At 42.4% G+C, this 13,513-nt stretch overlaps 1 protein-coding gene across 2 annotated transcripts; it reads left to right on the forward strand.

The window, feature by feature from the left end:
* The first annotated feature begins 737 nt into the window (after positions 1-737).
* On the forward strand, positions 738-13,507 carry LOC119376837 (uncharacterized). Of its 2 annotated transcripts, XR_005180670.2 has the most exons (6): positions 738-955; positions 1,686-1,746; positions 5,295-5,360; positions 5,850-5,930; positions 10,852-10,945; positions 12,844-13,507. XR_005180670.2 is itself a non-coding variant. In XM_037646529.2 (4 exons), the coding sequence occupies exon 4, from the start codon at positions 5,929-5,931 to the stop codon at positions 9,310-9,312; it is 3,384 nt and encodes a 1,127-aa protein (XP_037502457.1). In that variant the 5' UTR covers positions 738-955; positions 1,686-1,746; positions 5,295-5,360; positions 5,850-5,928; the 3' UTR covers positions 9,313-9,658. The 2 variants fall into 2 exon arrangements, 1 of the variants encoding a protein (XP_037502457.1); XM_037646529.2 differs by lacking the exons at positions 10,852-10,945; positions 12,844-13,507 and having other exon boundaries at positions 5,850-9,658.
* Positions 13,508-13,513: the final 6 nt, after the last annotated feature.

The following is a 13,513-nucleotide window of genomic DNA, read 5'->3' on the forward strand; positions in this document are numbered from 1 at the left end:
TTCTTCAACTTCGGGCTCGCTCGACAGGTTCTTCAGTTTGAGGAAAATCTGATGCGACTCACCGAAGAGGCTCGATGTTTGTACGCACAGCGCAATTGTCTCCACTATTTCGCCAGTGAGATTGATTGTGTGATTAGAGGAAGAATAAGACGCCTAATTTCTGCAGCCCTATAGGGAGCACGGCGCAGCGTCCAGTGAGTCTCTATGCCAGTTAAAATAAGGTGATCTGCAGCCAGCACCCTTTCACCTTCGAATAAACAACGCGATCCAACGCCACAATCTAGAAACGTCAGCACAGCGCTACAGCGCCAAGCGAAAATGCCGCGCTATAGTGTACTAGAAGCCGCGCTGACCCTGTTTGTCGCAGCCATCTTTGTTTTTTCGACCAGTGCTGCCAGCACACAAAACTATTATGCTCATTCATAAAGTGTTTCGGAAATCTTGAACGTATTTGAAAAGCAACGTTTATACACTCCCAGAACTCTACATGTCGGGGGCAAAGGAAATTTTTACTTATTCGCTGAGTTCGTGAATAATTCTTCTTTTGCATGATCCCTGTGCGCTCTTCGATCTTGGAGGCAAAGTACTGCCGCTGAAGGCAGTCTTAGTTCCGCTTGTAGCCGTCAGAGAGCAATGCCTACTTTATTACTTCAACGGCTGGGTGAGTTGGTTTGTCTACGAATTATCGTTTACCTCTTTTGCGGTTTTCTTTCATTTGCTCGCTCGTGCATGCTCCATTACAGAGTTCTGGCGCGAACTGCGCGAACAATGCCGCTGCTAAATCTTTTGGCGCACGCTTTACCGAAACCGTGTGCGTTTGTTTTTCGCAACGTACGCTAAGCCAGTAAAGCGAAGGAACCCGAGAAGAGCCTCAAACCTCCTCCATTCCCTTGATCGTTTGAAAAACTGCTGCGCACCACGGCATCTCTTTATCGGAACCACGAAGTTTCGAAAGGTTTGGAACCCCAGTTGTCAAAATTGTGGTTATTGCAAAGAGTTCTCGTGTAAATGCTACGCGCATTTTGTCATATATGTTGGCCTTTGATGAGAGTGGAAATATGTTCTGGAAATATGTTCGGACGGGATAGGTTGACGGTGTGTCTTTTGACTGTTTTTTACAACACGAGTGTATTCGTTCAAATATAGTATTTTTTTTTTCAGGTAAAACAAATGTGCCATCTTGGTGGGTGTTGGAAAGAATGTCAATCTACAGCCATGCTACAGCGGCAATCTTAGTGCTGCGTACCGGTCTTAGCTCGCGGAGCCAGTTCAAACACTCCTTTTTTTTTTTTTTTAGCTTAAAAACAACGTGATGCTTGTGGCAGCGTTGAGAGGAGCATCCTACAGTGCTGATTACTCTTTGAAGTCTAGTTAAAAAATACAGTCTGTTGTCTATGAGCGTTGTGGCGCATTTTACCATGATTTCTGACGTTCACATGGTCCGCCATCTTGCGCTGCACGTAAGTTCTCCGATTGCAAAAACTACAAAGTATTGCATGTCTGCGTCCTCATAGTGTTGTCCGCAACTCTATTTACAGTTTGAATTGCCGTTTTGAAGCTTATCTAAACGGTACACATATCCATTTCGCGGATTCTGGGAAAATTAATCCTTTTATGGGCAAACAATGCACAGAAGCCTGCAGTTTATTGTTTTGAAATTACACATTTTCTGTCATCATTTCCAGGTCAAGGTGGTAGGCCAGCCCGCGCTGTATACCCCAAATGCACCTACGGCTGTAGTTTCAGGTAAGGCCAATATCTATTTGTAAATAATTGAGCACTTCAAGCGTAGCAGTTTCTGGTACCATGAGTACTTCTGGTAACTTGTGATAACAACATGAAGCTGCAAGTGCTACACATTTACGATGAGGTCCAATGCAGTGACGGAATATACAGGATCTCTCCACAAAGTAATGAATCTGGCTCTGGTAAACAGAATTTATTGATGGATCAGTACAGTTTCTTTGGGCGTTGATACACCGATTGCAACATGATCTGCTGCAAAGACTGCCTGAAAGCCGGCTGCCGTGACCTCTTTCAGAGGGTCTGTGACAGCCTGTTGGATGTGACCTTTCATGCTTCTTTTGAGATTTGGGAACAGGAAAGAGTGTGCCAGGCTTACATCGGGCTGTATCGGGGCTGCATCAGCCCTGTTGTGAGCCCGCCAGACTTATTCCTGTTCCCAGAGCTTGAGAAAGCCAGAAAGATCATCAAGACAGGGTCAAAGAAAGATTCGTTTAAAATTGTTCTTGTCCTAGCCCAAGCTGGGCAAAGGCCCCCCAATTTTCTTCTCCAGTTTTCCTTGTTGTCCAGTTATTTAATTTCTGTTGCATCAATGTGTGTGAATTTGTAGATGTTGGGTTAAGGCTAAGGTAATGGGCATATGAAGTTGCCCTAGCTATATTCAAGGCACCAACTCTGAGCACTAGTGTTGTAGAGATCGCTTGTTTATGTTGTAAGAGTACACTGAAGGTAAAGCATTCATATGTACAAGCTGCTGTCTGCTTTTTCATTTAAGGCTCTGCTTATATCTCTTTATCATAAAGTTTGCAGGTGGCCTGTGCCTTCAGATATTTATGGTCAGCACAGAAAACCTATCTATAAATGCTGTGCAGTGAGGGCTTTTGCAGAAACCCCCAACAGAAAGTCTTCTAGTAGTTTTTAGTAGTTATGCTTACAGTTTTCTATAAATCTTGGTATTCTAAATATAGGCAATATTTTGTGGCTCGATCATAGATATGTCTTATGGGTGCACATTCTGCAGAAAGAAAATTAGGGAAGCTAGAACAAAGAATTAGGTCATTTACACCTATCAACTATGGCTCATGGCTAATCATTTTTGCATGGTGTCCTCAACTTCATCTTCATGCCTTTCATGCATTACATGTACAGTGATGCCCCGCCATGGTGCTCTGTGGTTATGGTGCTCTACTGCTGACCCGAAGTTCGCGGGATCAAATCCCGGCCGCGGCGCCTGCATTTTTGATGGAGGTGAAAATGTTTGAGGCCCGTGTACTTAGATTTAGGTGCACGTTAAAGAAACCAGGTGGTCGAAATTCCCGGAACCCTCCACTATGGCGTCCTTCATAATCATATCGTGGTTTTGGGACGTTAAACTCCAGATATTATTTTATGTACAGTGATGTCATATGGGGCCAATGAAGAACCGTAAGCCAGAAGGAACCGTGGAATGTGAAATAATATCTCATTAAATAACATGTAAAACACATACCTTCATTATGATGCTGCTTACATCATCCATGAAAGGCACAAAGATAAGGTGAAGGCAGTGACAAGCAACATAAGCTTAATTTAGAAGAACTGTGACACCAGATGTTAAGTCCCCGCCTTTGCTAAAATTTTCATAGCCTCAGGAACATTAAATATGGCTAGTGAAAGCAATTTAGCAGTGTTGCACAACGAAAAATCCACAAAAGTGAATTTGTACATGAATTCTAATACCCATTTGTGGGCTAAAAAATATAGATTTACATAAAACCCATTCCTCTGGTACCAATGTATACATAGTATTGGTTGTATGTGAGCGGCGTCTCTTGCCAGCAGCATTTGCATGATTGTGCAGTTTAGCATTATCAAGAGCTTGTGCATTGAGAGTGCCATGCTCAGAAGGATCAGGCAATTGTGTGGAATATGTTTATAGCAAAAACCTGATTCTCTTAAAGAATTGTGGGCTACGGCACCTTCTGCATCAACTTCTATTTCAAGGCGCCGTGTTACCGTATAAACGCTATATTGTCTGTGCTGTCATTTTCTGAGGGTTCCATCAGCTGTCACAATCCTCTTTTCTTGCAAATTACTCCATAACATCTTGGAATGCTGTGCAGCTCAATTTAGCAACTAGTGCAATCACAACATTACAGTTATGAAAGGTACAAAGAGTCATTCCTTCATTTAAACAGCATACACAGAGACATATGCATGTTATTTCTTAGCAGACAGGTTTTTTGCACGTTTTGTGCTATATTAAGGTTTGTTGCATGTCAGAGTCATGAAGTATCACAACGTTCCATGTGACACTTGTAAAGCTGTTTTAATGCGTAAAGCTTGTGAACTTGTTTATTTACTCTTGTGTTGCAAAGGTAATATCTGGGTGGCACGAGTAAAATATTTCTTACTGTAGAAGTAAATGAGCCCCGTAGTTTTTCGGTTTTTTCCTTTTGCGGCTCTTAATATTGCTTTACTTGATAATTTGCTTCCTTGTGGCACACAAACTTACTCTTTAAGGCAGCAAAACACTGTGCACACAGTATACATTTTTATTTAAAGTTTAACTAAAAGATATTGGTAGTTCACACTTAAAGGTCTTGCAATGGCAGCTAGATGCCATACCATGTCACTCGTCATTTCAAAAAGCAGTGTTGATTGTTTTACAGCCTAAATGATTTCACAACTGAGCAGGTGTTTTCTCCCATTGGCCCTTTCCCCACACTACATTTTTCATATGTCTGACAGTAAGCAGGCAATGCAATATTGCAATATGCAGTGCAGTATATTGAATTGGTGCACTTGATCGAACAAGGTACCTGTACTTTTGTCAGAAGTCTTTATAGCTATATTTAATGAACATCAGCTGAAATTTAGCAGCACGTGCTCGTACGTGTAAGCGAATGTGGGGCAACCACTGTTGGTGCTCGAAAATACGGAATCAAGATTATTTGTCAAAATTTCTTTCTTTTGCAAAGCATAACCTTTACATACACTGGCTGCTGTGCTTGGGATCCACACCTCAGCATTATCCGTAATTCATTCATAGAGACCACCCATTTGAACTTGCACGCTTCATTCTGTTACATTAGAAACATTTTTTATCTGTTCGCAAAAGCGTTCAAGAACATGATCACTGAATGGCTTGTAACAACCGCATTTCTGAAGTGTGAGTGTCTCCTCCCTCATTGCACTGAGCAGCAGGAACCTGGAAACAGTAAAAATGAGGCCGCAAACTAGAAGTGCCGTAGCAGACAACACACTGTTTTGCTATCCACCCATTGTATTCTTTGTTGGCACCAAGCTCAGGCTGAAAGCTGTGGCTTGTGCGAATTTCTAGTGCCTGTTGTATTAGTGCCTCAGTCATGGATTGTCTGGTAAAAGGTTATTTGTCATTTCATGACTAAATAGGGTAGAGTCATGTTCCTGATCAAAATGTGCCAATTTCCTCTGTGCCCTTGTGAGGCGTGTCAAAGAGGCATTATTTTGAAAGGGTCAGCATGGCACAGAAGTAAAAGTGGGAATGTGTCCAGGCAGGCCAAATACAGCGGTCATACGTCCATTTGCAGGTGACGTGCTTGGCTCGAAACGCTGCTGTCATGCCATCTGCTTCAACATCTTGAAGATACGGAAGGGTAATCTCCACAGCCTTTGTCATTTTGTCCTGACTTGTTCTCTTTCCGCCATTTATCACCGTAAGATTGCCATCTCGCTCTTCCTAAATGCTGTTGAGCATGCACCCTTTTAAAGCATTTAAACCTTTTCACTAAGCCCCATTGCTCACTTTGTGTGACCACTAGGGTAAAGGTGCTTTTTAGTGTGTCATGCTCATGTTCTGCTTTTCATATTGACACAAATATGCAACATTTCAAAATAGTTTTCTTGCTCTGGTGTAACTGGAGGGCTAAGGTAATTGGATTATTGCAATAATAGTGTGGTGAGAGAGCTGTGGCAGTATCTTTTTTTCAAACCTTTACTCAAATTTCTGCGGTTGAGATTGTTATTTTTGAAGGAACATACACATAGCACATGCATTCTTTTGCCGTTCTCAAGTTCGAATATTCATTTGTATTTTGCACCTCAGATGCCATTAACTTTCGTGCAATTCTCCAACTTGTTTCTAGGTTCTGGAACAACTGCACTGGCACCTTGTAGAACAGGAGCAGGCAGCAGTTGAGGAGTCATCTGATCAGAGCATCTCAAATGTATATTTGTAACCTTTGTATGTACTCTGCATGTGGCAAGGCTCATCTAGCTATTCACGCCTACCTTGTACATGAGGTGCAGCCTGTACCATGGCATGAGAACAATGTTAGTGTTGAGCCGCAGCCTTCCCATTCTGAGACAAAACGCTTGGTTAGACTGAAGGAGTACATATGTGGACTTTGCAAAGAGTACCATTTTAGGTGCCTCACAACTGCTATGTTCCGCGAACACCTTGAGCAGAAGCATTGTGGATCTACAGCGTACGATTGCCATTTGTGTTTGGTTCGAGCTGGCTCCCCAGGTGTACTGTTGGAGCACTACAGATGTGATCATGGCTTTTTTAAAGTGCATTGTTTGTACTGTGACTTGGGCAGAGATGACGACTGGTTCATCATGCGCCACATCATGGAAAAGCACCCTGATAAGCCATTTAGGCTGCTGCTTAGAAATGGAGACACCTCTGCTGTCATTCAAGAACTGCGAAAGTTGGTAGAGGAATACCTGTCTAGAAGACCTGTGAAGCCGCCTATGCCACATCCATTCATGCCTGGGTCATCGCCAGTTGATGCATGTGCTTGGTCTACACGGCCGACTGCAGACATTGACTGGGAAAACAATGATAGATCGATGACAAGCTCAGATCAACTTTGCATCACAGAGTCTGTGCCCTTGAAGAAAATGACAGAAAACTCATGTTGCAATGAAAATAAACAGGAAACTGTTGAGATGACTGTGAAAAATATTAAATTAGAACCTGAGCATCCAGCTGTGCCCTTACCACAGTCATTGACGCTCACATCATTTAAAATTGAAGCATGTTCAACAGAATTGAGATCAGAAGCTGTCAATGATGCAACATTGCGAGAAAGAGAAAAAAGTGCAAGAAACAGTACTACAGGTTGCAACATCATTGAGAACCAGCACACTGTTCAAATGGATGTGGGAGAAGCTGAAAGTGGAGAATGTCAACTTTCATCATCATTTGGGCATGCACAATGCAAAACGAAGCCTGAGAATGACGAAATAACATCTACTACTCAGTGCAATGTTGAAATAGATGTGGGACATGCTGAGAGTGTAGCATGTCAGTTTCCATCATCATGTGAGCATGTACAAAGCGAGACAGAGCTCGATGACGAACCAACACCTACTATTGAGCACACCGTTGAAATGGACATAGGATTAGTGGAAACTGGAGAGTGTCAACTTGCATCATCATGTGGGCATGGACAAAGTGAAACAGAGCCCAATGATGAACCAACACCCACTACTCAGCACAGTGTTGAAATGAATGTGAGGTTAGTGGAAAGTGAAGAATGTAGACATTCATCATGTGGGCATCGACAAAGTGAAACGGAGCCAGATGACAAACCAACACCCACTGTTGAGCACACTGTTGCAATGGACATAGGATTAGTGCAAACTGGAGAGTGTCAACTTTCGTCATCATGTGGGCATGGACAAAGCGAAACAGAGCCCGATGATGAACCAACACCCACTATTGAGCACACTGTTGAAATGGATATGAGATTATTGGAAAGTGGAGAATGTCAGCATTCATCATGTGGGCATGCACAAAATGAAGCAGAGCCTGACAGTGACCGTCCAACACAGACATCTTTTCCTGGTAGACAGCAATTTTCTTGCAACATAGAAAACTGTGCCATGGAATTCTGTGACGTGTTTGACTTTATGAACCATCTTGCCGAATGTCATCCCCCACAATCACTGCTTCACTGTCCAAAGTGTGGCATTGTTGTTTCTCCTGTAGATCTTCTTGCACACATTGTTGAGCGGCACAGCGGGGTCATGTTTTGTCCTTATGGTGATTGCTCATTTGGAAGCCAAAATCAGTCGGATGTTGATGACCACATAATTCAAACCCATCAAATCTACCAGGAGGCTGACCAAGTTGTAGCAACTACTGAAGCTGTGCTTTGTGCTCCAGATATTTCACCCTCTGCAAGTTGTGCAGAAGAGGGTTGTGACGACACTGTTGATATTGGCAATGTATTGTGCTATGAAAATGATGAAGCTGATGAACACTGTGATGTAGGTCAAACAGAAACTGCAGAAGGTCTCACTGCAAAATATCTTTGTGGTACATGTTCTACACAGTGGGAAACAACGCTTTCCTACATTCATCACATGACTACTGTACACTCTGTGCTATTCTTCTGTGGACATTGCTTGAAATCGTACAAGAGGTCAAGGAGTCTGCTCATGCACGCTGGTTATCATCATCTAGGGCAGCCATTCTCTGTGTGGCAATTTGAGGATGGAAAAATAGTTGATGTTGGCAAGCTCGTTGCACCATCATGGGTTCATGAAGCTCAGTGTTATCTTAAGCTTGCCAGTCGTTCAAGGCTTCAAGCGAAAGGTAAAACCATGATAAAAAATCTGAAAATTGCGATTGAGTATGTAACTTCTACCGCACTTGCCAATGAAGTGGAGCAACCACTACCCAACACCATATCCTCTCATATAGATGATCAAAGAAGTACATGTACAACTCCAAAGACTCCAACATGGTGTACAGAGCCTATGGCCGACAGTTTGCATACAAGAGTCTCTGGTAGCCCACCTCTTCAAGACAAGGCTTTGCATGAATCTCAGTCAGCATTGGATGACCTCAGTGACAATGGCACTGATAGATCCTCAGAGGAATCCAGCCATTCTGAAGTTATGCCTTGTGCGTTGAATGACTTTGACATCAAGCCGTCTCCACTACAGCTTCTAGAATGCTTATCTATGAGAACACCCTTCTGCACAAAGCCTCAGTGGAGCATGAATGGTAAAGTTCACATGACAATACTTTCGTCGGCATACATTGATGCTTCCTCTTGCAAAAAAGTTAATGGAAGCATTGCAATTGAGGAAGAAGTTCTCCGGAAGCTGTCTAGTCTGAACACCATGCATGTACACAAGAAAAGTGCAAGTAACGGGCCCACTTCCTTGCTGTCTGGAGTGCGTGTAGGGTCACATTTGTGCTCTGTATGCCTTATCTCTTTTGGCACTTTTGAAGAACTTTGCAAGCACTTTGCGAAAATCCATGAGAAAGCTCCCCGGGACATTGACAGTGCTAGCACTTTGACAGGTTTACAAGGTAACTGGAAAGTGCAAGAGTCCATCTCGAACACCATCAGAAATGTCAAGCCTTGTCCCGGTGGTCATGTACAATTTGAACACTCAAAAAGTAATGTGGGGTTGCATTTGAAGCAGATCAAATCGAAGTGTTTTAAAGCTTCAGCCATCACTGACAACCTTTTTGTCCTACTGGATGGTGCACGAGTGCCATACAGCCACCTTGCAAGCATCACAAATTTGAACCCTGTTGTTCGATTGGTCAGGCTGCCAGTCATAAAGCAAGAACTGCCATGAACTGCTGTTGTATTTGGATAGTTTTATGTCATGTCTTGAACTTAGAACTCATTTCCTGTTCATGTTTGTGAAGTTTTGGTGTATCATTCATTTTTTTTATAATGCGAGGCTGGTGATCTAAACAGTAGATTTTATATTCAGAGTCTTGCAGATCGATACATACGTTCTATTTATATATCATAGTTATTTTGATACTACCTTTCTTGGAAAACAGAATTTTAACCAAAGTTCTGTGGATATAATTTGCATAGATTTGCTTTGTTTTCACAAAGCATGGAGCTTTGTTGTGTTGCGTGGCAACAAATGTTTTCATTAATTATTCATGCATCTGTAACTAAATAAATTGCTATGGCTTTTTATAAATGATGCTTCAATATTCTGGCTGAAACAGCTGTTTGTGAACTTTTGACGGCCACAGGTTGCCCTCCTCAGAAGCTCGACCTGTCTTAACCTCCGCAATTTTTACATCACAAAAGTCCCATTTTGTACAATGGTTCTGCACATGCATAGCAAATGTGGCATATACTTAATTGCTTTGTGTACATGGTTAGGTAGATCTGGGCATGGCTAGATAGAACACTTGGTAAGCATGCATTTGTGTATGGCATTAGATTCTGTTTTTCATTGTATGCTGCCAAGCGGGTGTGAAATGGATAAAACAGCACGAACAACAGGACAGGAGCAGACTAATTGCTGTCGTCCCTGTCCTGTTCTTTTGTTTGTGCTGTTTCTTGTTTTCTATAGACATGCACCAGCCAGCCCTAATTAAGCACTCCAATGCAGTTGAGAAATAACCTGAGCTTTGTTCCCTTTGTTAGACTCCTGTATCCATGCCTCGGCTGCATAAGGTCGTGATGCATTGTGCTACGAAAGCCCTCAGTGTTTGTGGGCTGAAGTGTTCCCCTGAACTCCCAGCTCTGTGTGGCCGTCATGTCACCTGAAACTTGCTCTCATATCAAGAGAAGCAGAAAGTGAACATGGAACTTGGTTGAAACACTCGTAGGTCCCCATGGCATTATCAATTTAGTTGGTAAGAAGTTGTATGCAGTTGTATCATTTGATTGTCATGCCACTCCATCATTTCATGGTGTCATATTTGGAAGGAACATATCTGACTCAGTAATCCAAAATCACTGTTTTGTTGACTGATAAATTCTTGAACACGGTGTGTTGCTGGAGCCAACGTTTCGACAAGCGGTCTTGTGTTCTTCGAGGCTACAACTCCCATGTGGGCGGCAATCCTATGTGGTAAACATTTCCGAGGATAATGTTTTTTAATGCTTCATGTCAATAAGCGGATAAACATGGACATGTGCCATATGGAAATGAAAATGTGCGCTCAGTATCCCAAGTATCGTGAACAAACCAAACATAGTTCCTCCACATTGTGTGGATCTGCAAGTTTAGCAAAGATGCCAGGAGTCCCATTTCACAAGTAAGCATGCATGTGGAAAGTTATTCATAATACTTTTGAATTGCATGTGATGCGTGAGCTTATGGGCAAACTTAAACTCGCAAGCACCTTTTTTTTCTTTGCAGGCATCTGGAGGACACTGAAGATGACTGCAACTTAATTCATATTGCAAGAGTGAAATGCTGACATTCCAACACAAGTGCATCATGGCAGAGCTTCGTAAGATCTGTTTTCACATCTGGGAGTATGGCAGAAGCTTAATAGTATTTAGGACCCAAATGAAAGTTTTTGGTGCAACATGCTTAACATTAACCCTTTGCGGTCCAAAACTTTTACCCACTTTCCGGCTCTACCGGTCCGAAACTATTTTGCCAGTTTCTGGCGCCGCGAAGAAAAACACAAACTGTGCAAGAAAAAATCACAGGATATTTATTTTTGCCCCTTCATTCTGCAGGCAACTCCTTTAGCGATATTTGGGCAGCGTATGATACAGCTCAAAGCATTCTCCTGGGTGCAGGCCAGGGTTGTTACTGCAGGTTTTGCAGAAAAACACAGTTTCTCTCCTGCCTCCTTTTCTTTGCCTATCGCTACAAACGGCACAGTCCTTGCTGCTTCGGCCTGGGAGCTTGTAGATGAAGTGGCTCCTTCCATCTAGCCTTTCTTCGCACTCTTTCCGTGCAGATAGACCCTGCTTTCGGGCTCCAGTCGATCGTTGTCGACTTCGTCACTCACTTCTGTCGAATCACTGTTATCACTGTCTGGTGGAGGCACGTAATTCTCTTCCTCACTAAAGTCGTCCTTGCTTTCGGTAAAAGCACCAACGTGAAACGCACGCGGTGAAAACGCGGCCATGCTTCTCAGCAAACCGCGCGCAAATAGGCATGCTCTAGCTACGTACTGAACATAGTGCTGCACCCTAGCGTAAAAAAAAGTAAACCTCAACAAACAATGCTCACTCATTCCTCAAGAGATGGCACTTCATATATACAAAAGATGCGCGCGCGACTCGCAATGAGAAAACATCGAAATTTAAACCACGAACACCCTTATCGGGTGGTGCCCGACAGTGCACCGCTACGGCTGTGTTGTGTTGTCGGGCGCTGCCCGACAACAGACCGCAAAGGGTTAAGAAAGCTTTTTCTGTTGGGCCATTGTAAATTGAAGAAATGTTGTTTGGGAAATACCAAACAGGAGAGTAAATTTGTTTTGAATGTTTTTACTGTTGATTGCTAATTTCACTGTCTCCAGTTTTCTTTAGAGAACTTTGAAATGTATAAGCAGCTGAAAAGGAATTCTGTCATAAATATTGCAAATATTGAGATAAACCTCACAAAACATGGAAAATGCAGTGTCATCACTCTAAATAGTTCTTTGTCTGCTTCTCCTAAAAATTCTTTGGAATTCCATTGAATCTGTAGAACCTGGTTAGAGCAACTTAGAAGTGGTAATCAGTTAACAATCCACGTAGACGATTTATAATCGCCATAGCAATATTGCTCTGTCTGTGAACAGTACTTACGCCTTCTTGCATGTTAAATTAATTTTTATGAGTAAACTAGACAATCTCCAGTTATTCAACTCTTTGCATGCAGCGAGCAACATGTTTACTTACTATATTTCTGCGCTGGTAAAACATGAACTGTGTTTTTTTAACAAGGGGTTGTTATCTTCAAATAACTGCTTTTTGGTTTATCCTTTTGTGCTTGAATGTCTTGTGACAATGTCAAAGTAGTCTCTTACATTGTAATTAGCTGTTGTGGAACTTACATGCACTGACTACATGACCAAAATAATACAAAATAGAAGTTCATGGGAAAACGGAGCTTGAGCTGTCGAACAAGGGATGTCTCTGGAGCCATTGACAAGGGGACTGGTCATCATCAGGGCTGATGAAGGCAAGTCTGTTTAAACATTGGCTTCAGTTACATTCCTTGTTCATCTCATGAACGAAACGCACTGTTAATATATTTGCTCAGTACATTTTGAGGCCTTCCATCTGTCAGTGCTTTCATCCAGTTCTTGTCTCTTAGTCATAAATGGCATGTACCTTCAGGCACTTTTGCTTGGAGACTTGATGTTATAGCCTGAAATTAAGATGTCTTTCTGAACTTTTTCAGGTTAGAAAATTCTCCACCGAGATTTTGAGGCCCATCAAGTCTCAGCAACGTTGAAGCTTGTGTTTAAGTGCAGATGTGGTCACACCATCATGAAGCAGGCAGTGGTGCAGGAAAGAAACTACCTGCCTCTTGATAAAAATGAGAAACAGTGCTTCTAACACTTAAGACCAAGACGCAGCAACAAATGAAGCGGAGCCTGACCAAAAAATTAAACTTGTGGTAGGTAGCAAAAGTCCAGAACCACCAGCTACCTTCCAGTGGCAAAAAACATCGATGTGATGTCCTGCGATTCCTGCAAACCTGAGCTGATTTACTGTAACAGCAAACTGGACAGTCTCTTCTCAAAAACACTTTTGCCAACTAGATGTCTTTGCTACAGCATTGTCTCTTGTAGCCTGCTAATACATATGCAGATGACATCACTATTTGATATGTGCCTTGCAACACATCACATAAATTGCCATGTCTGGTGTGCAGTAGATATCTTGCATCCAGCTTTCTACTATGCAATACTCCAGGCTCATGTGCGCAATAATTTTTTTAAAGCTTATGGTAAAAATTGTGAATATAAAAATGGCCTGATGATGGTATGATGATTGAATCGGGAAACGGCACAGCAAATCAATGAGAGCATTCTCCAAAAATGCAAATGGACCAAATGTTTGAAGTG

Source organism: Rhipicephalus sanguineus, unplaced genomic scaffold, assembly GCF_013339695.2.
Source record: "Rhipicephalus sanguineus isolate Rsan-2018 unplaced genomic scaffold, BIME_Rsan_1.4 Seq243, whole genome shotgun sequence".
Lineage (NCBI taxonomy): Eukaryota > Metazoa > Arthropoda > Arachnida > Ixodida > Ixodidae > Rhipicephalus > Rhipicephalus sanguineus.